This window comes from Corvus moneduloides, chromosome 9 (genome assembly GCF_009650955.1).
Source record: "Corvus moneduloides isolate bCorMon1 chromosome 9, bCorMon1.pri, whole genome shotgun sequence".
NCBI lineage: Eukaryota > Metazoa > Chordata > Aves > Passeriformes > Corvidae > Corvus > Corvus moneduloides.
In genome coordinates, this window is record NC_045484.1 from 24,936,689 (window position 1) to 24,964,391 (window position 27,703).

At 48.0% G+C, this 27,703-nt stretch overlaps 1 protein-coding gene across 1 annotated transcript; it reads left to right on the forward strand.

Annotated features, from left to right (window-relative positions):
• Positions 1-3,439: 3,439 nt before the first annotated feature.
• SLC5A9 (solute carrier family 5 member 9) lies at positions 3,440-26,806 on the forward strand. The gene is made up of 14 exons (XM_032118165.1): positions 3,440-3,877; positions 4,563-4,634; positions 7,091-7,195; positions 9,027-9,191; positions 11,749-11,854; positions 12,427-12,507; positions 13,291-13,496; positions 14,318-14,453; positions 15,327-15,434; positions 15,615-15,765; positions 16,816-16,984; positions 17,512-17,727; positions 22,917-23,052; positions 24,540-26,806. The coding sequence occupies exons 1-14, from the start codon at positions 3,716-3,718 to the stop codon at positions 24,746-24,748; spliced, it is 2,022 nt and encodes a 673-aa protein (XP_031974056.1). The 5' UTR covers positions 3,440-3,715; the 3' UTR covers positions 24,749-26,806.
• Positions 26,807-27,703: the final 897 nt, after the last annotated feature.

Genomic DNA, 27,703 nt, shown 5'->3' on the forward strand with positions numbered 1-27,703 from the left:
ATGAGCCCACCTGCGCTGCGTGGCTGGAACCGAGTCCACACACCCTGCACAGGGAGCTCTGCCCATCCCCAGGATCAGAGAGGAGCAGTTTGCAGCACTCAGAGCTGGGAGCTTTCCCCTGATGTGACAGTGCTCCAAGCAGCCTGACAAGGTACCAAGGTTCCCACTGAAACCAGCACCTTCCCTGGCTCCTCTACGTGGCATTTTATCTATGCCTGAGCCCAGGTATCCCTGACTCACCCGGGTTAAACAAACAAACAAAAATAATGCAAGGAGTCTTGAAGTGATGGACTGGCTCCAGGTTTATAGGACAATCCAGGAGTGAAAATCAGAGTGTGGCCTGCAGAGGGAAGAAAAGAGCTGTGGTAGCACCACTGCACTTCCCGGGGGTCTGCTCTGCTTCCCACTGCTCCTCTGGAGCAGGCTCCGAGCTGAATAGCTGCCTTTAAACATTAAATACGTTCAGAGCCCATTCATATCAAACCAAAATTAAACTGCTGGATTTCATTCAAGAGTCATTCCCCTGAGAAAGGGCTGAGAAGAAAATAATGGTTAGCTGAATGCCTCACCCATTCAGCACACAGGAAAATTCCCTAGGAGGAAAGGTAAGGAGCGAGGCTGGGCTATTGCCTCACCTCATTGCATCGGTATCTGTGTATAAGCCGATTTCTCAACCCATTTAGAAATTCACTGATTGTCATTGGAACTATTTGCTGATGACAGTGAAGTAGCTTGGTAATGAAGAGGAAGTCCATTTATTCGTTAGCATTTGCGGAAATAATTGCCTGTCACTCCACCGAACATCCTTTGCCCCAGAAACACTTACTCTTCGGCACCTTTTTGTTTTTTTCTGAGCTGCACTCTTTGAAACACCACTTACAATTTCCAGTCCCTGAAGGGCTCGTTCTCAGCCACTGTGACAGGAGTGAGGGTGAACACCCCACAAGGAGACGCTAAACGTCCTGTCACTTCTGCTGCAAGGAGAGGAGAGCGTATTAACTGTGCTGCAGGGTCTGGCTGCCTGGTTGCAGCTCCCATTCTGCTGAAACCATGGGTTTTACAGGGCTGCTGCAACTCTGCAGCCTGCCCCACACCTCTGCTGGGCATCACAGCAGGGCTGGGAGAAGCCATGGGTGCAGGGCTCGTGACCATGGGTCTGTCTCTGACCAAGGAGACAAGGTGGCCCCAGCAACACCATGTGAGCTTCAGGGGCTGTCTTCTGTCCCCTGTTTGCTAGCCCTGCTCTCAGCCTTCACCAAGACAACAAAAAGACTGCATAAAGCCAGGAATGCACCAGGAAGCGAGCCCTGGGGGGAGGAGGAATGGTTTTTTGGAAGGCAGAGGAGTGATGTCTCAGGAGGGGAGGAATGGGGAGAAGATGGAGATCTGTATTCCTCAACTCTCTGTGCCAATTACCCCCCAAGAGTTGGCACCTGATCTTGCTGTGGGTGGCACCCCACAACAGCTTTGTCCCCTTGCCCATGAGCTCACCCCTCTCCATCATGCCCGGCCCTTCCTCTGCCACTTCCACTGCTCCCACCAACACAGGTAACATAAACCAACTCATTCCTTCACTTTGGGCAAGCAGAATTCTGCATTGCCCTCATGGCCAAGAGGCTCTGAGCCCTCTGCTAGCTGGGGAGGGCGAGTTTGCTGCAGCAGGGAACCAGCCACATTTGAGGTGCCTTGCCAGGTCCCGGGAGAAAAGTGGGAGACGGAGTTTGCCACCCTCTGAATCAACAGAGATCTGCCAAATCGCACCTGCTGGGCTTATGCTGCTGACATATCTTTCACTCCAAGGGCTGCATGTTTATTTGTCAGCTGTGATGAATTTTTATTGTTTCCTGGGTGTGTGAATTCCCACATCCATTCCCAGGGCAAGGAGCACCGCATCTCCAGGGGGTGAACGGCCACCAGTGTTGACTTAGCAGTGCATGGAGCAGGAGGTAAGCGCTGTCCTGCTGATGGGACCCAGCGGGGCCCTGCACTGTGCACCTGCTTCTTGCCTGGGGCTGCTGCAGCTGGGCTGGGAGCCAGGGGAGCCACGTAGCAGCAGGATGTGTCATCCCCTGGGCTGTGGGCAGGGACAGTGGTCACGTCCCCAGGGAGGAATACACCTCTGCAGCTTGTCCCGGGAACAACGGGGAGCAGAGCAACTCCTGCCTGGACAGGATTGGGCAGCGAGAGAAGGACTGCCACAAATGCACTCAAGGTATGGCCCATGTTTGAGGTGCAGCTGCTGCAATCCTGCCCAGCAATTGGGCTGGCCACTGCAGTTTGGGGGGTGATCCAGGCTGGGTAATAACACCTGACAACATCCTGCTGCCATAAGCCTGTGTCATTCTAGTATGTCCAGTGGACTCGTGGTAGCTCATGGCTGTTGGGAATGGCTTACTGGTTATATTTACAGCCCCAGGGTGAAAGCTTTCAAGTGTTTCCAAGTGTTAATTGCTGCCGATACAGCACCATGGGAAGGAGGGGTGAAGGGCTGGGTAAAGGCAGGTACTTGGAGTTGGGCTTCCCATGTAGAGGAGGATTCCTGGTTTGGGAAGACTGGAGACACTGGCTGTATTTGCTTCTTGGGCTGGTATTTAATACATTTTAGGATTAGGTGACTGTCTTTTGCTTTCAGGTGCTGAGGTGTTAAGAGGGAGAAGTGTGTGGGTGAGTGTAAATCAGCTCTGTGCAGGGAGAGCTGCCTGTTTGTACCTGGGGATTTAGGCTTCCAGATATTTAATTTCTGGTAACTGTACTTCAGCTTGTTGAAACATTTCAGTCTTGAAAAGCCTCTTGTGGATAATGAGCCTGCAGGGAGGCACCGCACCCAGGGAGCCTCAGACTGGGGAGCAGGGGTGGATGGGGGCCTCGTGTTAGCAGTGCAATTAATGAGCGAGTAGGTAGCCAGCATTTGCAAGAAAGCTCTGGGAGAGAGGGGAATAAAACAAAGTGAGAGAGAGGTTTTGTTGCCTCCCTTGAAACCAAGATCAAGCAAAGCTTACCTGAGTTTTAAATGTCCCATGTGATATGTCATGGGGTGAGGGACCACGGATGGTGGAGTTTGGGGGATGTAGGAGATGGTTCTGCTTTGAGGTCTGGAGTCTGCCTGGAGAAGGCTCTGGAGTGGCTCTGCCAGCCCCAGTAGGAACCTTTTGTGATCCTCCCAAAGCTGCCCCAACAAAGGAGCAAAGGTGTGGTGTGACCCATTCTCTGTGTCCTGGTTCAGGGGGCTGGTGCTGGAGGGTGCCGCCCTTGTCTGCAAACCAGGATGAGAAATGTCCCTGCTGCACTGAGGACCTGGGTTCAGGGTTTGATGTGTGACAGGGTCCAGCCCCCTCCTCCTTCCTGCCCACGTCCTGGGACACAAGGTTCCTACTGGGGCTGGCAGAGCCATTCCAGAGCTGGCTGTGGGGCACAAGCCTCCTCCAGGCAGACCCCAGACCTCAAAGGAGAACCATCTCCTACATCCCAGTGGGTGTCACCAGTGGGTAAATGGACAGGAGAAAAGACCACTGGTAAATGGACACGAGGGGGAATGGGAGGAATCCTCACACCGCAGAGCCGTGTGGTGGCCCCACTGATGAACCATGGACACCAAGCTCCTGCTGGCAAACGTTAGCCACCATCCTGCCTGGCTTCTGCTCCCCACTCACACCTTCTTCACCCTGTTAATTATTACAAGGGAAACAATGAAGGCCAATGTGCACCAAAGTCCAGCATGAGTGAGAAAATAAGCAATTTGCTCACAGCCATGAGCCAGCCGACCACGGGCACCACGGAGCTGCCTGGGCTGCCAGGGGACACGGCAGCAGCCTTTGCAGTGGCAGACATCATCGTCGTGGTTCTGTACTTCGCCTTTGTCCTCGCTGTCGGGATATGGGTGAGTCCCTGAGGGGGCCGGGGTAGGGTCTGCCTGAGCCAGAGGGGCCTTGCTGCTTCCTGGACCCCTTCTGGGTACAAAGGGGTTTGTCTGCAAATGGCATCCTCTGCACAACTTACTCAGGGCATATTGAGCAAATCTGGGGGGTGACAGGGATCCTTCTGTGAGCCCTCATACAGGGACAGCCATATGGGGACACCATATGGGAACAACCGTGGGATCATTCCCTGGAGGTTGTCCTGGGAATGATGCTCAACTCACATCGGGGTGTGGACAGGCAGGAGGCAAAAGAAAGCCAGGGTTGTGCTGGAGAAGACTGAAATGGACCTTAAAAACTTCAGAAAGATTGTTGCTAATTATTTGTTCGTGTTGCTTGGCGAAGGCCTCTGTCACAGACACCTACTGCGTTCTGCTTGGCTGAACTGCTTCTTCTTTCCCAGTTGGTACATTCGTGGAGAAGTCATCAAACAGGTACAAGCAGCTTCCTTCCAAAGCACGACTACCAGAAACCTGCACAAAGAGAGGCAGAAGCAGTGGGTGAAGCCTGGCATACTTAACAGATCCATAAAATTCTTTTGGAGCTGGTGCTGAGACCAGGCATTAAGGATTCTCCTGGCTTGGTCTGACTCAAGGGTGGCTGAATGGAGGAAAACACTTTTTCCTGTTCTTTTTCCTGTGCTTCCAGTCATCGATACGAGCGAGCCGGGGGACCATTGGAGGCTATTTTCTGGCTGGACGATCTATGACTTGGTGGCCTGTGAGTGAAATGCTTCCCTGGGTTCCTCATGGTTTGAAAACAATTCCAGATGTAAGAGCAGGTCTGGTGAGGGGACCCAGTCATGACATGTGCTGGCTGTAGTCAGAGATGAAGGGGACAGGTGAAGGATACATAAGGAACCATCCCACACATCTTTGCTGATGGGCTGCAGCTTGGAGCTGCCGGGCCAAAAGGGTAGCTCAGCATCTTCAGGGGTTTCCAACTCTCAGTTTCTCTGCTAAAGGCAGCAATAAAAATGTTCCCATTGATGAAAGTTAGGGAATGCTGGCTGCCTAGCTGGGTTTGAAACTTTTTGGCCTCAACTCACCACTGATGTTCCCAAGTTAAGAGAGCATTAGGTAATCTAGGAATGTGTCATCCAGTAAAAAGCATTTAGACACTGAATTTAAAATAATCTCAAATCTCAGGACTTTCTGAGCCCTTGCTATTTAGAGCAGAGTTGAGTTTATTGACTAACGATGTAAAGGATATAAAATTCAAACCACTGAAGTATAAATCTTCACTATGAAAGAAAAAATAATCTATTGAAGGTGCCTTTTCTTGGGAGTGAAAGGTATACATAAAGATAATTTAGAGTTTGAAAGGAATAAAAATCCCCAGGAATAAAGATTCTTCTCGGCCAATGCCAGGCTCTAGAACCATATATCTCTCCAGTGAGTTGTGGGTAACAGAATGCACTTCTCTACCAAAACACAGTTTTTTTCTTTTCTTCCTTTGGCTGTGAGTTGCCCATAAATTCACTAGGCTAGATTTTCAGCCTCTTCCACAGAAGACACATACACCTCTCTAAAATCTGTCATTTCTTAAATGTTCTTTATACTTCTGTCTCAGGCAAGTGACATTTAATGGAAAAGCTTAGCTTGATGGTTTTCTCTAATTAGGAGGGGGAAAATTAAAAGATACTAAAATCGAATATTTTTTCCCTAACCTTGTTCTTTTAAACAAGATTTCTGGGTTTTTTTCTATTAAAAAAGCCCCCAAACAAACTCCAAAAACTTCTCACTGCTTTTGGCTCCAGCCACAGGTGGCTACAGAGGCTGTTGGATACAGGTCAGCTCTTGGCTCTTCTGAACCGTTTTAGGTTCAGAGCAACCTCTGATGCTGTTCACTTCCCAGGTTTGTTTGTCAGAGCTGATTCCACCTCTGCAGCTCCCCTGCAGGCTCTGCTCCCTGTGGCCTTTGCCTTGAGTATGACCAACATTTTATTATTGTTTTTATGGGAGTGACAGGTTTCAACCTCAACTATGCCCTGATATTAAATTGCTGCACCTCTGCAATGTATCTTCTGTATTTCTGTGTCTGATCTACATATCAGGAAAACTGCTCACATTTCTTGAGAGCACGGGTTGCAAAGTCCTGTTGCAGCAGCTTCTTTAATCAAGAGTTTTCTCCAACAGGCAAGAAGGCAGAGGCAGTGTGGGTGTTGATGTCATCCTAATGTTTTTCCTTGCCCAAAGGTGAGAAGCAGAGCAGCTTCCACCATTCTTTGTTTCACATGAGGCAGCAATAAGGAGAGAAAAGCTCCTCGTAGGTGGTGTACCTAAAAGCAAACTGTAGGATGAAAGGGCTTGACTTGTCCCTTGGGTGGTTTTGTATTTGACCCTGAGACAGGTTTGATGTTGGCATGCAGAAAGGAGGTGAGGCTTTGTGCCAGTAAAAGCAGTTATTAAGTCAGATAGCCTTTGCCCTGTTTAAAGAGCCTTGGAGCTCTTCCAATTAGGGTGTCAATGAGCCATGGCAGGGATGGCCTACCCTGCCCACAGCCTGCAGTTAAAGCTAACCTGAAGCAAGAGCATTTTCCAGCCTGCTGCAGAGCTCCATAGCTTTGAACCTACCTTAGACACTAAGCACAAAGACCTGCGTGCTCCTAGCACGTCCATGCTGCGGTTCAAGAATCTCCTCCCTCAGCAGGAGCTCCAGGAGAGCACTCCTGTCACCATGGCTGTGTGAACCCACAGCACACATGTTCAGAGCAAGACTCAAAAGAGGCTGTCAGCAAGACACGGGGAGGTAGAGCAAGGGTCAGCAGGGTCAGAGATGGCACCTTGCTGACTGATTAACAAGGGAATGGAGAAATCTGTCACGTTTCATGGACACTGAGGAATCTGTGGTGTCACCAGGCTCCCTTCCCTCTGCTGTGCCTCCATAACAGGTGTGCTTCTCAGGAGAACCGCTGGCAAAGTGAGCCCTGATTCTGAGATTAAGCTTTGCACTGGAGTGGGGGCAGTGGAAGGCAGCAGGAACATGCTTTAAGATATAAAAATGTAGGGGTTTTGAGAGGTGAAGGAAAACTCAACTCCCCATTAGCACCCAGCTGCCTAATTACAAGGAGATGAGATCCTGGGGAAAGAGAGCTCCTGAGGAAAACACTTGGACTGATACAGAAGTTGCTCAAAGTGACTTTCTCAGTTTTATCCCTGTGCCCTGTGTTTCAGATTGGAGCATCCCTGATGTCGAGCAACGTGGGCAGTGGTTTATTCATCGGCCTGGCGGGCACTGGAGCAGCTGGGGGCCTTGCTGTTGGGGGCTTTGAGTGGAATGTAAGAGTCAGTTCTGCTGTCAACTAAGCATGTCACTGTTTACAAAGGGACTGGGGTTTCTCTCCCAAATCAGGTATTTAACAGTATCAGCAGCAACAAGTGCTCAACTCTCAAGAGAGAAGCCTCCAGACATTCTGACAGCCTTGGAAACATGAGATCTTTATTTTAGTTTAAGTGGAATTCACTAGAATTATTAGCTCTTTGACCTTCTCAGTGGTACATGGCCTTATTTTTAAGCTTTAGTCTGCACTCGTGAAGATTAAAATAAAAGATAATGCTGGAAATGTGCTTGGATAATCACAGGATTCTGGGTACAGGGAGTTAAAAAAAAGGCAAAAAGAAGCAGCGTGTGCTCCTCTATTCAGTGTAAATCCATGAGAATCAGCAACACTCTCTTCAGCTGGCAGCTGCCAAAATGTGTCATCTCTGGGGTGAACATCTGTGTGTGAAGGCAGGTCTCATTCTGCCCTGTTGAAGTGGCCTGGAAAATTGCCACTGACACCACACAGAGCATGAAAAGCAGGCCCTTGGTGTGTGATGCTAATGAAATTTCTCAGCTGATGAGGAGTGGGATTAGTGCCAGCCTCAGAAGAAGCATCATGCACCTAACTCTGAGTCTCTTGCCTACCTCAGCAGAGTGTTAATAGTGCCGGGTACTTGCCAAGCACAGGCAGGGCCCACCAAAAGCTCTTTCCTGGGGTATGTATTCACTGCACTGTTTTTTTCTAGACCATTAAGGTCACCTTTAAATCCTTGGAGAAGAAAACAGAGAGTGTGTTCAGCCTAGTGCATGTAGGACATAACAATATTGCTGTAGCTAAAGGAAATCTATTCAAGTCACTTTAGAAGCTCATGAAGACAAGATGGTGTTTCAGGGCAAATCCAGCTTCATGAGTTCAGATTAATTTATTTCAGATTGGAAAGAGAACTTAGATATGTCATTACTCTCTCCCTTTGCCATGGGACATCGCTCAGCTGGAGGGATCATATGAGCATCTTTCACCACAGCCAGTCTCTGCCACTGCAGGAGCCACGGCTGTTCTCCTCAATCAGTCACAATCTCTGCTCACAGGAATCAGTTTCTTTTCTGAAAACTTGAATAACTGATCAAAATAAATGTAATGATGAAAGATAATGGCCTGAGACAACCAGGAGGTGAGGTTTGATAATCCAATGGCTTTCATTTACCTTTAAGTTCTTCTGTTTGGGCTTTTTCTGGGAATTGGAGAAAAAATACACGATGGGAAATGCCTTTGCACTTTCCAGAAGACTCTTCACCTGTGGCAAAGCAACTAAAGTGCCTTTTTATCTACCAGTGACAGGAGCACATCTGTGCCAGCCTGCAAGGAGAACATCCCAGCAGAGTCTTGCTGTTGCTTATTTTTATGCTCTGCAGGGACAGTCTGCTGCCTCAGCCTCATCACTTGCTAATCAAGCAACAAACAGATGCTCCCATCCTGCTCTGAATCCCTTAACTCTTCACTGCCACAGCATCAGTGGTTTCAGAGGCCAACAAACACCCTACCATCTTTCAGAGAACTAGAGCAACAGAATACATCACCTTGCTCAAAAGACCAGGGAATGGAATAGGATGTGACACCCATGACAGAGAAACGCAGGGCTCAGGAGGAGAACTTCAAAATATTCTAATTGAATTGTAATAATTCCGCCAGCTGCTGGCTCATCTTCTGAGCAGGGAGAAAAAGTCAGTCTGCTTCTCAAACACATTGCATGGCACTGTACCTTTCTGCTTTCTTAAGATGGCCACTGAGAGAACAGGAGAAAAACAGTTCCCTTGTGTTGAATCCTGTGCCTTTATTCTCTTTAACAGGCCACCTGGGCACTGCTGGCTCTCGGCTGGATCTTTGTGCCTGTTTACATCGCAGCAGGAGTAGTCACCATGCCTGAGTACCTGCAGAAGAGGTTTGGAGGGCAGAGGATACAAATCTACATGTCCGTGCTGTCCCTGATTCTCTATATATTCACCAAGATATCCGTATGTATCCAACTGAACACAACCCTGTGTCTAGGGCCGGGATAGGGCATCCTGGTACAAGGCAGGGCTGCTCAGAGAGAACTCAGATGTCCTTGAAAGGACCAGCTCAGCTCCCAGGAACAGTAGCAGTGTGTTAGTGTGCTGCTCCTGCCTCTGTATTGATCATGGAGACCTTTCCTAAGAGAGAGACAGAGCCCTCATTAAACAGCAACGCACAGTGAGAACTTTACAGGGATGTGCAGCTAATTACTAAACAGTGTAAGTACCACAGGCTGTCTGCCTACTTCTCCTCTTCTATCACATCAAACTTTAGGCAACAGAGACAGAGGAAGGGCAGCACTACCCCATCTGAATATTTGGCTGGCTGCATCTTGTAGGGATGAAATTCTCTTAAATGATTGTAAACCTGCTGTTGTTCTTGTAGCTGAGTTTTCAGCATTAGGTATTTTATAGTTGTTCCTCTCTCTTTCTCTCACTTGTCTTACATAAAAAGGGTACAGTGAAAGGGAGGTAAGTTCTGGCTTAAGACAAAACTCAGTATCTTTTCTGAATTGCTTGTAGCATTGTACCCTGCTGGTAACCAAAAACCAGTGTAGCCTGCTGGGTATTTCCCTCTTTTAAATGCCATTCAGAAAGAAACAGAAGTTATGCTCAGATATTTACTACCTATGCCCTTGGAGGGAGAGGAGTGCATTTGAGAGTCCATTACAGGGACTGAAGATGTCAGTCCTTTGTCTCCAGCTGGTTATCCCAAGGTCAGTAGAAGCCAGTTTTCACTAGACACTGCTGAAGTATTCAGATGTCAAATTGCCTTGGGAGACACTGACTGGAGATAAGACACTCAAGTGGCTTCAAGGTCCTTCTCCTAGGCTTATTATGTCTCAGGTCCTGGGAGAGACATTAAGAGGAACTCCAGGCTGGGAGTGTGGGATAGATTTCCTCCTCTAATGGGCAGCTCTTGGTCATGTCACCCACTTCTGACACCTACTGCCTCCAGCTTGGCTCTGCGGGATCAAAGCATTGCCCCTGGTGGCAGAGTGAGTGAGGTCTTGCAAAGAGGCGCTTGAAACTTCTTTACCTGTGAGGGATAAATGGCAACTGTCTCCTGCAGCAGCCCACAGTGAGCACAGCCACACAGCCAAGGTATGAAGCAGAGCTGTCTTTCAGAGTGACCTTCAGCAGAGCAGTATTTGCCAGTGCTTTTCAGAGAAGGACCCTGGCCCTCGTCACTGCTGTTTCATCTCAGTGGTTTCTCCTCTGTGCAGCCAATTCACGCGTGGCTGACGGATGTGGCTGGGGGAGTTTATGGCCATGACAGGTGCTTTCTATTAAGCAGAGCTATTGTTTGTGGAGAGCTCATTTAGTGGCTGGCTGGACAGCAGGCACTTGGTAACAAGAAGGATTTTTCTCCCTGTGCTTTCTGCCCAAACACAGGTTAACAACCAGGGCACTGCAGAGTCTTCTTGGCTTGCAAAGAAAACAGAGATCTCAATAAACAGTGTTGTCAGAGGACTGATCCGGCATGGCTACAGAGGTGGTTGTGTTTCCTGCTGGGAAGCCAAGCCCCAGAAAGGGCAGTGACTCCCGTGGTGCTCTGGCTGTGCCTGTTGTGTCTCAGGCTTGCAGAGGTCAGGGGTTGCACTGGCTCCTTGCTTGCAAGGTGCTCATTTCAGACACTGCAAACAGAATTCTTGTCCCATCCCTTCTGTCTCCCTTGATAAAGGTCCTCACCTGTATCTCACCCCACACCAGATTTGCAGGTGTCCTTCTACCTGCTTTCCCAACCTAAACATCTCCCATATCACTGCCTGCAGTTTTGAATGATGTTATCTGTGTAATTCCAGGTTTCACCAGGTTCTGGTGTCACTCTCTCTGCCAGAAGGTCCAAACAAAACAGAGCTGATGGGCGTTTCTGTATTTCTAGTGAGGTCCTCAGCAGGTATAACCTGTTTTTCTGGAGCCACTCTAATATGCTGAACTGCACAAACAGAAAAGCCACCTGTTGACCTTCTCAGATAAACAAATCATGATACACGACATCAGTGACTCTTTAGGAGTCTTTCAAGAGGGAGTGTCTCTGGACCATGAGGCCATGAAGATGCAGCCCTGGGAAAAATAAGGTCTCTGCTATCTCCCCCTCTTTCCCTCCTGTGTCTGCCTGTGGATGCATGGGCTCTGCTATCCAGGGATGTCTTCACAGTCACCAAAAGGAGTGACAGTTTCCACCAGTGCTTCTCTGTGCCAGGGAGGATTCTATGACATGAAGATGGACTTTATTTTGATGACTTTTTGGTCCCTTGGTGTAGCACCTTCATTTTCTCCCTCCCTCTCTCCCAGACCCTGAAAGCTCTGACCTGGAGGAAAGTTTTTCCTTACAGCAGAACAAGGTTCAGAGCCAACAGCCCCAACAGCTCTTCTCCTCCCCTTCCAGTTCACCTTCGTGGTGTCCTCCCCTGTCAATGCTTTCAGCCGCAGAGGGCTGCAGGCTGCTTTATTAGATTTCACTTGCACGAAGCACAACTAATGCCAGACTGCCCTTGGGTTTTTTTTATTCCAGACAGACATCTTTTCCGGAGCATTGTTCATCCAAATCTCTTTGGGCTGGAACCTCTACTTGTCCACTGTGGTCTTGCTAGCAGTGACTGCTGTCTACACCATAGCTGGTAAATAGCTGATTTTAAAGGACACATTATAAGCTGGAGCCTAGGATGTAAGTTTCCCATTTCCTACAGAGCAGAAAGAGTATTCAGGTCCTGGTCTGAGGGAGAGATTGCCCCAGTTGCTGGTAGTACCTGCCCTGTCACTCCCAGCTGTTGGAGACCTTTAAGTCTCCCTCTCTCCCCTCTTGGCCCAAGGGAAAGTGGTATGGGGGTAACATCACAGCTTTAGAGGATTTTTTAACCCTGCACAAGGCTCGTGGCTCCCTCTGTGCAGGGTGTTACCACTGCCCATATTTGCTATTTTGTTGCCTTTCTGCAAAATTAGCAACTTTAGCTGTTAAGTTACTGAACTGCCTCCAAGTCCTCTCATGAACATGGAAAACCCTTCATGCCATTCCTCGTGGGAGGGCTTGTCACAGCTGCGGGCTCCAGGGGACCAGCTCAGTGCCAGCTTCTCCCAGTGGGTCTGTCCTGAAATCCCCGGGCTGGGGCTAGAGAAAGCTTTTTTCCAGGTGAGGTGCCTGTTTCCCTGTGCTTGGTGATGCACTGACTGCTGTCTCTGGTTCTCCTGGCAGGGGGTTTGGCTGCTGTGATTTACACAGACGCGCTGCAGACCCTGATCATGGTGCTGGGAGCTTTGGTCCTCATGTTCATAGGTAAGGGGAACCTGCAGTGGCACCACGCAGCAGTTTAGTGGTCCCAAGGCCACTAGACCTTAGCAGGGTGCCTCACTCTTTCATGTGTGGTGCAGAAATGAGTTTTAACCACTCACAGAAGTGGTGCCAGCACAAGTGTCATTCTCCAGCCATCATACTTGCTTCTTCCTTTGCACTAACAGTACGGAGGTGAGGCTCTGGGTAATTTCACCTCGCTGGAGTTGCCAAAGAGCTTTGGAACACTGCATTCTCAGAGCCAAATTCAGCTCTCATTAAGCCCATGTCAATTCAGAGTAATACTGCTGACTTCCACTGTCGACTTTTGGAGTTACTGTGGGTTCATGTGGGCATAACCGAGCGTTATAAAAAAATTAAGACCAACAAGGAAATGAATTTCATCAGTCTTTGTTTTAAGCCTTGTTGGCAAACAGAAATATCTAAACCACGTATCTCTTTTTTCATGTTGTACCTTTCTGCTCTAGCTCTTGGAGGGTGTAAGTACACTTTACTGTAAGTAAAGACTAGATGCTGATGACATTGCAGGGATTAGGATCATGGAGATTTTCCTGCATTGAACATCTTCCAGAATGTGTTGTTTAAACCACAAGGACTCTGGGCAAAATCCAGCTGCCTTCTGTAGAAACCTTGACTGCAAAAAGCAAGGGTGGAATGAAAAGTAAAGGAGATAAGAGGAAGATAAAAGAAAAGTAGTCACGAGACTCAGATAAGATCATAACTTTGCAAGATGCACCAGCCCTTAAATCACTGGCATTTTCTTTACAGGATTTGAAAAAGTTGGTTGGTATGAAGGACTTCAGGAGAAATACAGCACAGCAATACCAAAGATCACAGTCCCAAACACGACCTGCCACCTCCCACGTGCAGATGCCTTCCATTTGTTCAGGGATCCCATCACAGGAGACATTCCCTGGCCTGGCCTTATATTTGGTCTCTCTGTGCTGGCTCTTTGGTGCTGGTGCACTGACCAGGTAAATAAAATCTTTCCCTCAGCAGACAGACCACCACAGTGTTATTTTTAGTCCACTCTTCAGTCTGTGGTTCTGTGAGCTGAAAAATCCCTGTGCCTCAATATGCAGGAGTTGCTACCTTTTTTACTGGTCTAGACCAGAATGTCTCACTCCTTCCACCTTCTCAGCAAGCTGCTAATTTTATGCACTTCTTAGTGCAGTAAGAACAGGTTATTTTCATCCTTCTTTTTCCCACTGTGGGCTGGTGAGTACTGGGTGTCTTCATGCAGTTATCATGACAAGGATATAAAAATGTGAATCTGGAGCTGGCTCTGCTGTGACCTTGAGTGACCTGCAGACAATATTTCTCCATTCATAGTCCCAGATGTCTCGTGTCCCTTATTCCTTTCCAAGCTACAAACCAGGAAAGCTGCGTGTGTATCTCAAGATGTGGTGCTTCTGGACTTCCAGATGGGATAATTATGAAACCCTACCACTGAGCTTTTACCAAAACACCCACAGTCTGCTTCATTCTGTGTCTCTTGCTGCCATACAGCTGCTGTCTCCAGCCCGCAAGGTGGCTTCATTTCAGTCAAGGGTGAAATTATTCCTGTAAAGGAAATTTCCACGCTGCCCTCTCCTGTAGCCTGTGGACTGAGCTCTGAGCAGTGGCAGCAGGCTGCAGTCAGCGAGGTGGGAAAGCTGTCCTTGGCATGCAAAACACCCTGGGATCCTGTGGGATGAAAGTCGTCCATGAGAAGGAGAGACAGAGAGAGAATGGACCCCGCTCTCTCTGTTGTGCTTCTGTTTCATTCTCTGCTCCCTTTCTGCACTGATTGCAGGTGATAGTCCAGAGGTCTCTCTCTGCCAAGAACCTCTCCCATGCCAAAGGTGGGTCAGTGCTGGGAGGATATCTGAAAATCTTCCCTATGTTTTTCATTGTCATGCCAGGAATGATCAGCAGAGCTCTTTACCCAGGTAAGCCTTCCCATCTTCCTTGACACGGGGCTCCATACCAGCTGTGAGCACTAATCCCACACAGGTCTGCCAGCACTTTTACACCTTAGAAACTGCTGTCCTGCAGGCATGTTCATAGAGATTCCTGTTGCACCGTGGTATTTCCAAGCCCTCCCTCTACCTCCAGTTCTCCCACAGTGGCATAAGCCACTGGGAGTAGCCATAAGGGGCATAGTTTGCCATTGGGGTCATTTAGCTCCATGCTGTGGACATTGCATCCATCTGTCTGTGTGGAGGCAGTCAGTGAAATTAAATTCATGGAGCACTGAGGTTGTCCTTCAGATCTTATGGATTACATCCATTAGGTATTTTGGAGAGTTTTAGCAGTCTACCATACAGATTCATTCAGGTCCTGGTGGATTAGGCTAAACGAGCCTCCCTTATATCCCAAGGAGTTCTCATTGCTGGTGTCCCCAGAGCCTTCCCCTTCCCAGGAAGGATACCTTGGTTAGAAGGACCACTCCCAGAGGAAAGAGCCTCTCTCCCAGATTTCCTAAATATGAGTAAGTGAGCCTCCAGCATCCCTGGGAACCCAGCTGACAGGTTCATGGAAACAGTCCAGTTCCCACAAGTGACAAATCATCAAGGATTACAGTTACGCAACACCCAGGAGACTTTTAGCTGTACCCTGAACAGAATTTCAAAATGTCATCCCAAAGTTTCACCTCTGTTATATGATATAAAATGTTTTTCAGCTCCACTCATTGTAGCTGTATTCCACCTCTGAATTTATATGAAATTGCACAAGGCATCAGGATTTGTTCTCTTGATCTAAACAGTCTATGGCTCAGTGGGGTTTGCACTGACTCCTTGTTGTTCCCCTGTGCTACACAGATGAAGTGGGCTGCGTGGACCCAGACATCTGCAAGAGGGTCTGTGGAGCTGCTGTGGGTTGTTCCAACATTGCCTACCCCAAACTGGTGATTGAACTCATGCCTGATGGTGAGAAACACCCTTGTGGAGCTAGGCTTGAGCCAGGCTGTGCAGGGGGGATCAAGCTGCCCTCACCCATCCTAAGCATGTGGAAATCTTACTGCAGATTCCAGACAGCAGGATGGAAAAAGCAGTGCTCAGAGGCTCAAGGTCTAGTCCTGATTCCCCTTCTGTGTTTGTCTCTCACAGGGCTCCGGGGCTTGATGATTGCAGTGATGATGGCAGCCCTGATGAGTTCCCTCACCTCCATTTTCAACAGCAGCAGCACCCTCTTCGTTGTCGACATCTGGCAGCGGGTCCGCAGGCAGGCCTCAGAGCAGGAGCTGATGGTTGTGGGCAGGTCCTTACATTTATTTATGTCTCATTCTTCTCATCATCTGTTCTGGGAGCAGCATTTACATCCTCCAGGCTGCACTCACTGAGAAAAATCTGGTGCCTGTAATAGAGAGCAGGAGCACAGCTTGGGAAAGAGCATTGCATTTTCCACCTCCTTGGGTAGATCTGGTCAAGGAGAAACTCTGTGTGTTCCACTGAGCTGAGCAGATAATTGCCTTTCTTCTCTCTAAACTTATTATAAATTCTGCTTTAAATGTAACTTTTAGGAAAGCTGAAAGTGCTCTGGAGTCGTTGTCACCAGACGTCTATAAAAAGGTGTTATTTTTGTATCAGACAGGAGTGATATGTTGCAATTGCTTCTTTTTTTTTTTTTTTTTTCCCACGGAAAAGTGCAGAGCTGAGCCTCCCAGCTCTCAGTCTCTGTGGTAAGTTGTAGTGTCCTTTGCAGACAAGCTTTGGTGCTGCATTATATCAGGGGCATATAAAGTTCTCCTCCAGACAGGGGAATTTAGGCTGCATTCAGTGTGTTTGTGGAGCTTTTGCTCTCCAGTCACCAGCATTAAGTTCTAAAATTTGCTGAGGGGTGGCTGAAGGCTGCAGGCAAGCTCACACTTCACCATGGCAGAGTGGTGAGAGGACAAGTACCTCTTGCTCAGCAATATGGACAAACCTCTGTGACACACAGTGCAAAGGTTACTATATTCACCTGAGACCCCAAACACAATTTTAAAAAGTAGCAAACAAGTCGGAATTTGGCAAGGGCAAGAGATTGAGCACATTACCTGCTTGGAAAGGTGGCAGAAAGATTGCTTCCATGAGCTTCCAGCATCCTCTTTCTGTCACATCCAAGAGCCAAGGTCATTGAGACCATATCACACTCTAGGACACACCAGGCTCACCACGGGAGAACAATCTTCTCTTTTCCTGTGTACACAAGGAAAGGTTCTTGAGAGTGATCTGTGGATTTTTTCTTAGGAAATTCCAAGAGCAACTGGGAGTGTGTTTTGTTTAACTCTGCCTACAGAGTTAACACAATTTTATCCTTCTCTTTCAGAGTCTTCATCCTCATCCTTGTGGTCATCAGTATTCTCTGGATCCCAATCATTCAATCAGCCAACAGTGGAAAGCTCTTTGACTACATTCAGTCCATAACCAGCTATCTGGCCCCACCAATCACAGCCCTCTTCATCTTGGCAATCTTCTGCAAGAGGATTAATGAGCCTGTAAGTGAAGTGTCAACAACCAATTGATACATGTATTTAATTTGAGAAAATAAATAAGTATCTCTGCCCTCAGTACTTAGCCTTTGTAAACTCGGAGCCAGTCCAGCTAAAGTGTGACAATTAGACAGCCTTTCCCTGGTGTGCATTAGTGGATCTTAGCCCAGAGTCTAGTGGGTGTGGGTTTGCTTCTAAGAAGTCCCTGCAAGTGCCACTTCTTGGCAGCCCCATTTGAAAGCATGAAAGGGAAGTTGTTCTGCCATTTAGGGATGATGTGTCAAAGTCTCATTGGAGGAGTGTTGTTAGGAGGAGATTCTTGCATCGTTTGTGCTCTATCTGCTCCATGTTCAAGGGCAGAGAGAGAAAATGAGGATTTTTACCTGAAAAAATTCTCCTTTGATGCACATCACTGTGGATTTCCATCAGGCATAAGAAGGCTTGGGAAAGAAGGAGAGGACAGGGAGAGGAGAGGGAGAACTACAACCAGAGTTAATTTGCAGTGACCTTTTCTCTGTGCTTGCCTTTCTCAGGGTGCTTTCTGGGGCCTCATGGCTGGGCTTGCTGTGGGTCTGGTTCGGATGATCATGGAGTTTATTTATAGCCCCCCGTCTTGTGGGGAGGAGGACAGGAGACCAGCTGTGCTAAAGGACTTGCACTACCTCTACTTTGCCCTCATCCTCTGTGCCCTCACTGCCATTGTCACTGTCCTCATCAGTCTCTGCACCCCACCAATCCCTGAAGAAAAGGTAAGTGACTTGCAGTGACGCCCTTTTCCCAGAGCCCCCGTTTGGGTACCAAAAATCCCTGCAATCTGCCCTTTTCTGTTCCTCCAGTGGCTAAGAAATGGTGTGTAATGCATATGCTGCCAAGAAGCCCTTGCTCCTCAGCTCTGTCTATTCCCCAGGTTGCAGAGTGTTAATGCTGCTGAGCACTGAGTGCTTCAAATTGAGTGTGAGTTCCCATGCTGTGCCCAGAGCTGGGCAGACACCACAGCCCATCATAACTGCAATAGAAAGAAAAGAAGAAGGGGAAGGAGATGGAATCACATTACAGAGCACTGCTGAGGAGGAATTAAATATATCTAATTGTAGCATCTAGCCTGTTTCAACAGAGCCAGCATCAATCTTGCAGGCAAACAAGATTAATATCTTTTGCAACACGGGCGTTTAGGAAAATAACATTTTGTCCCAATGTGATCTCAATTAAATTTAATAACTTTGAGGGAAGTACAACTTTCTTTTACTTAGCACATTAAAATGGTGCAGAGTTGGGAGGTTTTATATTATAAAACCTTAAAGCAACTTTTCCCAGTCCCAAGTTTTAAAGCAGCTGCCAATATAACAAAACTGCCACCTACCTCTCAGCAAAGGTTACTGGATAGATTAAAAAGACCTATTTTTTCTTGTCTAACTGCATGGGAGAGAAAATGCTATGATGGCATCAATCTGTTGCTTCCTCATAACTTGTAAAGCATTAACCAGCTCCATCAATGTTTGATGGAATGTTATAGGTGTCAAAGACACCCCGCTCCTAAAGATTACATGAAAGCAGGTGCTCAGATAGCAGAGAGGAGGGGGGAGAGAGGCTGTCTTTGTGTCTGCTTGGAGATAAACTCTCAGCTTTTATTAGCTATCAGAGGATCCACATGGGAGAGAGAAATACTGGCAAGGAGACACCATTAGTTCTGCTGCTTACGTTGTTCACGGCTGCTCAGGGGTGGCCAGATGGTTGCCAGCAATTAATTACTGTGGTTTAATGAGTTCCCACTCATCATCTGACCTGTGATAGCTAAACATGTGCAGTGCTCCCTGCCCACAGCAATAGCAAGATAAGATGCATTAACACAGCACTGGTGAACAGTGAGCGTCACACCAGCAGTTCAGGAGATGGAGAAACTGGCCCCAGCACCTCCAGGCTTTTTAATCTGACCTCAGAGGTATGAAAACATTTAAAGCATCTCCTAAGAGGGGGAGTTCAGGATGGAGGCCACTATAATAGAATTAGGGAGAGAGAGGTTACAATCTTAAGAGATTCCCCAGGGGAGATTTTCAGTGGTATTTCTACTGAAATGTGTGAGTTTATAGGTGCTGGAGGTAAGTGGCCTTATTTTACACATTCTTCAAAAAGACAGGGGTATGGCCAGGGAGGACAGGATTTTGTCTGAAGCAGCTGTGTGCAGCTATCCCAGAGGAACAAAGGACGAGATGTGGCGGCTGCCCCGCCTCAGGTGCAGCTGGAGAGCCAGGGAGGGAGGAGAGCTTGCTGAAGAGCAGCACTGGCCAGGAGCTAACATCAGCTGGACTTTCTGGGGGAAATTTTCTCAATAGGGATGTTCAGGATAGCCTTTTGGTATGTCATGGACCCCACATAGTGCTGAGCTCAGCGCTTGACCTCTGCGTCAAAGACTCTGTTGTAGAAAATGAGTGAGAATTAATGATACTGCCTGTGGCAGTGAGAGGCTGAACACAATCATCTGATATTTGTGATGACCATCCCGTGAGCCCCCTGTCCCTCAGTATCTTCCCACCACAAGGAAAATGGGATGGGCTGCCAGGAAATTCATGCCACTAAGCAGTTTTTCCCTCTCTCCATAGCTCAGTAGGAATGGGAGAGTCTGTCCCCATTTCTTTTAGTCTGATTCCATTCAGTTTCTACTATTTATTCCTGATTTCAACAGGAAAATCTGCCCTTGTTCCTCAGAGAACAGCCAAAGGGAAGGTGTGGGGTTTGACTGAGGCAGGAGACAACATTGCTGGGTTTCTGCCTGTCTGGCACAAATCTGAGTGGGCAGCACTGAGACCAACATTTTTCATTTTCCTGGGTCAGACCCACCCCAGGTTTGCCTTAGACATGAGCAGAGGTGTGGGCTTGCACCATCACTGCTGGTGACATGGTTTCTCATGGTTTGTTCCCTCATCTCCAGCGAGTCTGTGGCTGTGCTGAGGTGGGTCAGGGACAGAAGGGTTTGGGGAAGGAAGGGCAGGAGGCTGAGATCAGGATGGACATGCCAGGCTCTAACTCTCTGGGTAGAAAGTGGCACCTGGCGTTTGTGTTTGGCCACTATTTACTTGGCATGCAAGTGGGCAAATCTGTGGTGAAGAGCCTGAGTGTCCCCATGACAGTGTCTGGGAGGGGGAGGCTGTGCTGGTTGTCCTGGATGAGGATCTCTGAAGCTTTGGTGCTTCCTGGTTAATCAATTCCCTTCCTGAGCCTTGGATATTTCTCCTCTAAGACTCGCACAGGGCTGGTTCTGCTTGTCTTTACCTGCAGTGCTTGGAGATGGAATGATGAAAGACATGGTACAGGAGCTAGGAATTGTTTTGTCAAGCAAAAAGAGTAGAAAAACAAGCGAGCAAAGACAAAGCCAAGGAAATACAGTGATAGATCATACCTCAGCAGATGTAAATCAGCACAGCTCCATTGCCTTCAAAGACCAGGAACAGCTGTTGAGCACGGATATGTCGCTTTACACCAGCTGAGGATCTACACTGGACTACTTTAAATATTGAATCTCAATGCTTTTGAGATAGTAAATGGGCAAAAGGAGAAAAGAGATTTGTATCTGATGTTAGAGTGGTACATCTAATGTTCCTGGCTTTAAATGAATTACAATCTGAGAACTGCAGGCTGCAGCATTTTCTCCTGCTGTTTTGGACACTCTCCCATCCCTGTGGTGATTGATGCTGTGCTGGAAAACAAGTATGCAAGGAATTTGTTTGGTATGCTCCAGAGTTCATATGTCTTCATTGTAGGCAGTCCATATTGTGTCACGCCGTCCTTGAAAACCCTGCAAAAGAGCTTACAATTAAATTTGAGACTGTGAAGCTGAAACACAACTGTCAGGTGCCAGATGGCATTTTGGAACAGAAGGATTTATTCTAGTTTACAAACAACAAAAGAAAAACTTTGCTGAGTTCTTGCAAACTCCCTTGCCCAAGGAGACTGTGAGGGTGGAAAGGGGGGGGAGCAGCGCACAAAGCACCGAGTGCTGCACCAGCAGGTCAGCTCGCCAGGGGTCAGGGCTCACCCAGACAGGCTGATGGATTGGCAATTCCACCCGGTGTACTCTGGGGTTGGGAGGTTTTCCTTGTGTCTTGAGGTGTGGCTTCAGTGGCTCCTCTTGGTGCACAGCTTAGGAGGAGCCCCAAGCCCGCCTGGGCTGGCCTGAGCCCACCCTGAGAGCTCCGAGGTGCTGCAGCTGGAGCTCCCACAGCATCATTTGGTGCCACTGAGAGCCAGACATGCTCAGCTCTGTGGGTGCTGACAGGAGCAAACTAAGGGGGGACACAGGGCTCCCCAGGATCCAGCACAAGGCTCCCTCCTGCTTCCCTGCCCTTGGACACGGTGGCTTCAGGCAGCACTTCCCAGGTCCCAGTCAGTAAAGCTGACACAGCTCCCCTGTAGGCAATTCTTAATTATGAATTTGCCTGCTTTCTCCAGGCACCCAAAACACGTGGGTGATGGGGATGATGCCATGAGGTTCCCTGTCTCTATGCTGCTTTCCACTGGGAATTGCTTCCCTCTGGAGTCTGAGCCCCAGGTACACCCCAGCCTTTGCAGATTTTGCTGCAATGTGAAGAGACAGTGATTCAGGGACACGTGAGGAGAGGAGAGAAAAGGAAAAAAGTTTTGGAAATCCTTTAGTACCCTGAAACTTTACTGTGTTCCAGTGACATTTCCTAAGTGATTAAAAAAAAAAAAGAATCCCCGAGAAAGATGAGGATCATCAAATCAAAGCAATTTAGCACTTCATGACAAGAAAGATTAGCCCTGCCCAGTGCTCATCTCAGTTGAAAATGATTTAAATAAAGCTATAAATCTTCTGGAAATTATGCAACATTTCGTGTCAGCCAGAAGCTTCTGCCTGGATTTGTGTGTGCAAAATACAAAAATTAAACTCACGTTCCTTTGTCAGTGACCCACTGGAGACGTTCATTCCCACATGGGCAGAGCAGGGAGCCAGCTGCTCCTGGGGCATGTGTGACTGTGCCTGCCCTGTTGTCACCAGGGCACCTTTGCACTGCCCCCCCTGTGCCCCTCTGCCAGGCAGCGTGGGCTGGAGAGGGGGGGCAGCCCCTGGACCTGGCAGCAGCATTTGGGAGGGATGGATGAGCCTGTCCCTGCTGCCTGGCCTGGCCAGGGCAGGGGTCAGGGAGAGCCATAGAGATCCTGGGCATGCCAAGGTCAGCCCCAGCAGCAGCAGGCCTGGCTCTACCCCAAATCCCTGAGCCCCTGGGATGTGTAACCCCCTCCCAGCCGCCGAAGGGCCACCGAGGTTTGCAAGATTGATGTCTCCTGTGCACTCCTGTGTTCCAGGTAGAAGACTTTCAAGCTTGCTGTACAATAAGAGTTTCAGAACTTGGGCATTTGTAAAGCAGACTGATCGTCCTTTGTGACTTTCTGCAGAGACAGGCAATGTCTTGTACTGGCCCATCAGAGAAATCTGAAATTAAAATATAATCTTTTGAGGGTGCAACAGCTGTCTGTGACTGACTGTATCCATAGAGGGTATCTTGGCTTCTTTTTTGATTTATTTTTATTTATTTGACTTTATTCCCCTTCCCTTTTGGAGGGCTGTCTGGACAGACCATCATTATTTCAGATCAGTCTCATGAGCCTTGCAAATAGGGAGCTGCTTCTCCAGTGTCTACTGAAAGGTTACTTCTTGAAGAGACAGGGATGGAACAGATTATTTTAAAAAATGGAAGGAGAGAAACCAGATTATTTTACACTTTTTCCCAGCTTTTCAGCTCCAGCTGGATGGTGCCAACCTTCTTCTCCAGGGTGTGGGCACATGTGCAGAAAGGAGGGGAGGGAAAGTGGGAGACCACCCCAAACAGGACTCAGCACCACCTTGGACTAAGGAAGGAGATGACTGGGAAGCCACTTTGGGACTCACAGGCAGTGACCAGTTTCTCTCTGTTCCACTTTGCAGCTGGGCAGCCTCACGTGGTGGACCAGGCACAGAAAAGCACCTGCTATAAACCTGAAAAACTGCAAGAGTGAGGCAGCACAGATCAGCCCAGAACACCCGGTAGAAGCTGCGGCTTCAGGAGATATGGAGGAGGCAGGTAGGGGTCTGTCTGTGAACAAACACACTCCCGTGCCTGGGAGTGCACAGCCAGGATCCCATGCAAGTCCCAAAATCTCATGAGGGGCCACCTGGTGCATTCACTGGAGCTGGGGCTTGTATCTACAGTTTTAAGGATGTGACAAATGAAAGTGTTGTGGCTCTTGGTCCTCCCAGCCTACCTTCATGTCACAGCCCTTGAATGGCTCAGAAGAGCTGCTATTCCTGAAAAAAAAGAGCACCAAAATAGCAGCACAGTCTGAGGGGAAAAAGAGACCCTGGGAGCAGACATGTGCACTTTGAGGGCATCCTAGAATGAACCCACAAGCCCCACTTTTCTCATTTCCATGATGCTGATAGGATTTTTCATCTTCCCTTAGGATGTAAGCCACGGTTAAAACCCAGCCCTTAAATAGCTGCGTGTCCTACCAGGGGTGTTTAATAGGAAGGAGGGCAGAGCAAAGTCAACTTAAAGAGTTGTCAGGAGACAGAACAGTAGCAGGAGATGCTACATAGGCAAGTTCTTTTCAGAGTGGACAGAGCTTTATTCTGCAAATCTATTAAAAAATGCAGCTTTCTGGTTTTGAGCTTAACCTTCGAAGGTTACAGAGCACAAACCTCAGAATCAAGACACACACAAGATTTCTTCACTCCTTCCATTTGCTGGTCAGTCCAAAGGACACTGGAACCAATCACAGCTAAGCTAAAAAGAAGTGAACATCTAACCAAATCCCTTATTTTTGTTTCCCCAATAAGTAAGTACGCTTGGGTAGTAATAATAAGTAGAGTAAGTTTGGGTTTAAGTCAAAGGCAGTAATTCAGCATTATTTTTTATTTCTTACCAATTCCTAGTTCACTAGCTCAGATTTTCATAAACAAATATCTTGTTATTTTGGTGATCAGCAGAGATGAGGAATGAGATGTGAAACACAGCAGCTGACAGTTTAATGAGGGTTTGTTCTGGGTAATGCCTTTTTTCAAGGCCCAAAACATCCTGAATTTCAAAAAAAGGTTATATTTGGAAAGAACAGGGAGTGAAATACACACAGCACAGGACTGACAATTAAAACACACACTTCACCTGGCAAGCCATGTGTAATAAACAAGCCAGGATACAAGCCAGGATATCTCTAAATGGACCATCATGCTGTCAGGAATTTTTAAAAGTGGATGGAATCTGGATTGGGGAGGAGAGGGAAGAGGTTTGTTAATTAACTAATGAGTGATTGGTGTTGCAATCAACTGACTGCAATCAGGCTGTGCTGTACATGATTAAGGGAGACTTTTCCTTTTCCTTTTCCTTTTCCTTTTCCTTTTCCTTTCCCTTTCCCTTTCCCTTTCCCTTTCCCTTTCCCTCATCATCTTGCATCTATTAGGGTGCCTCTCAAGCCCCACTCCAGACTGGCCAATGCACCTCCAAAAGATTGGGAGAAGGGAGAGAAGAGTCCCAGTAGATTCTAACAGCCATGTTTTGTCCCCCTCTCGCAGCAGCCAAGCCTCCCTGCTGGAAAATGGTGTATTTGTGGTTCTGTGGTCTGCCCACCAGCCCCACACCCACCCTGTCCCAGGAGGAGAGAGCTGCCCTGGAGCAGACACTCACCAGCATCGAGGAAAAGCCCCTGTGGAGGATTGTGTGCAATGCTAATGCCATTCTCCTGCTGACTATCAACATCTTCCTGTGGGCGTATTTTGGCTGAGCTGGGGTCGGGAATCTCGTGGCTTTGGTGGCTCTCACCTTCCTGTCTAAGCTGGCAGCAGCAGGTGACAGAGCCCCTGGTGACAGGCTGCTGGCACATGGCAGCACAGCCCTTCCCTGGAGGCACCGCTTGCTGGGAATGGCTGTGGGGCTCAGTTTCTCCATGAGGGGTGACGAAGACTCGGCACTGGCCACATCTGGGATGCAGGGGATGTGTGGGGTCAGGTTTAAGGGTGCAGAGCTGAGCGCAGCAAGGAGCAAAGGCTTCGGAAAGCCCAGCTGTGGCATGGCTGGGGCCTATCTCAGGGCTGACTTTGCACTGCTGTGCTTTGGGGAAGGAGTTCTGGTTTACACTGGCAGGGGGAAGGAGACTTAAACACTACCTGTGGTTTTTTATATGGCCAAAATTCAGATGGGATCAGAGGGATTAACTCAGCAGTGACAGCCTTGCCTCCCACAGCCTCCCCAGCCACCTTTGTGGGACCCCTCCCACCCCACCCCTTGTTGGCATCAGCAGTGGGGACAGGGGGCTTCTTCCTGCTCCCCGAGCCCCCCATCCTGCCCCCTCTGCTGCACGAGGGCTGGGCTTACACCAGCCTGAGCCTGTTTGCTCACGGGACCGATGCTGCCCCTTAACAGCATTTCCAGCAATAAAGGTGCCTCGGTAACCAAGCCAGTCCTGACTGTGGGTTGTGGTGGTGACCTGTCCTGCTCTGACACACAAAGGGCTCCCTGGGACCACAGTGACCTGGCTGTGGCAGGGAAAAGAAAAATCCTTCCTTGGGGCCTGGCTCAGGATCTTGCTTTTTTGAGCAAGTTCAAGCTCCTCAGACCCACCTCAGGGCCATCACAGAAGGTGGCACAGCCAAAATCTTTGAAACTACGAAGAGACAGCAACACCCACTGTTAACATCTGTGCCTGGAGAAGGCTGAAAATGCCCACAGGGATGTGACCCTGCATCCAAAGGGCAGGTCCAAGTGACTGTGGGCTGTGTGGGGAGGTGAGGGCACACAGAAGAAGCACAGCACCATGAAGATGAAGAAAATGAGTCATGAGTCAGCAAGGAGGGAAGAAACAAGGCTCTGTTTCCACCAGGCATGGGAAGGTTGGGCCATGATTCCTCTGCTTGCCCCCAGTTTGGATGGAGCAGGATGGGTTTGTGATGGCCTCATGCAGGTTAGTTTAAGCATTCACTCATTCTAAGAGGAAAAAGTAGATTTCTTTTGAAGAAGGGAGCTCTCAGCCCCATGAGCTGCCCCTCCATCTCCACAGGAAGAGGCACAACACAGAACTTGTCTTGCCTTTCCACTATTCAGTTTCAGGCAGGAGATGCCCAGATCAGAGGGTGCCTCAAAATATTTGGAGAAAATCAAGCTACCAGCAGTGATTAATAGCTGGCAAATGTCTAATAAAAACAGGTACATTTTTAGTGCATTTAGAAATACCAGGGCTCTCACCTCCTCACCCTGGGCCACAGAGACCCTCAGCAGCTCTCAGCTCAATGGGTTTATTAGCTTTTTTGGACCACACATCCATGGGGACTGCAACACAGAGCAGGATGAGGAAATTGGGGCAGTTTTTCAAATGTTTGAGATTTTTTTTTTCCCCCAAGAAAAATTCAGTTTTGCAGAAAGTAGAACTGAATTTTGCTAAGCCTTTTTTTAATGACAAAATATTTTTTATCTTTGGTTATGTGATGAGTTTTTCCCCTCCCCATCTCACCCCACGGATCCTTGAAGGTAACTTTTCCTTTAAAATGATGATGTTGATGTTGGTTAAACAAAGTAATGCACTTTGAGAGCTGTGACTGCATCTCTGAGCTTGGCCCTGAGGAATGGAGACACCCACACTGCCAGATGCAGCCAGCTGTGCACCCTCAGGAGGAACACATTTCAGTGGGAAACTTATTTGATTTCACTACTCTGCTTTGATGCACTGAAGTGAAACAAAAGAGAAAAGAATGATTGGGGAGGGGGAGTCTGACAGGTTTTATTGAAATAAAGCAAAGTTGTCTCAAAACATCTTGACCTTTGCTTGTTTCCTAGGAAAACAGTGTAATTAGCTGAAAAAAAAATTAAAACCAAATAAATCAAAAAATGAAACCCCAGCTGAACAGGAGCACTGTGCAGCCTGGCTGTGGCAGCAGGGGATGAGTTGTGGTGTCCTAACAAGAACACATCTCTCTCAGGCTGTAACCAATATCCAAGTGCATTGGCAGCAGATGTTATTAATGATGCCAATACATATTTTCTTATTAATCTTCCATACTAGGCTTGTGTCTATCTGCAAATGATTATCATTCATTTTCCTGACAAATCTATCAAGATCATTTATTACTGTTCGGCAAAGGATCTTTTAAAAAAAGATTAATAACATTGCATTTTATCTGGCTGGCTGAGCCAAAGGAAATGAAATTAACAATGAGCCCTACAAACATGTCATCACTTTAATTTACCGGAAAATATTTTAAAATGTTATTTAAAAGAATATACGCTGTGGTGGGCACAGTTTATTACAAAGGAAAGGAATCAAACCACAGGCTTTTTAGCAGGGTGGAGGGTAAGCAAACAGGGCACTCTGTGTTCTCTGGTTCCTCGCACTGGAGTTCTGGGACAAGGAGGGAGAGGCACCCACAGCCCTGCTGCCACGCACAGATGGGCACTTGCCCAGGGGAATTGCAGCTCTCACTGCTGCGGGGAGCACTGCCCTCCCTGTGCTCCTACAGAAGGGAACTCCACCAGGGTAAAGCTTGTGGGGCTCTGAGGGAGAGGAGGGCACGTGTGTGCTGAGTGCCAGCACCCTTCTGTATTTTTGGTCCCCAGGAGGAAAAGAAACAAACTCACTAAATTTACATGGTTTAGTTGCCTTTCTTCTGCACTCTCTTCTAACTTGAGTAAAATAACAAAATGAAAATAATAACAACAACAACAACAATAATAATAAATATACACCTAT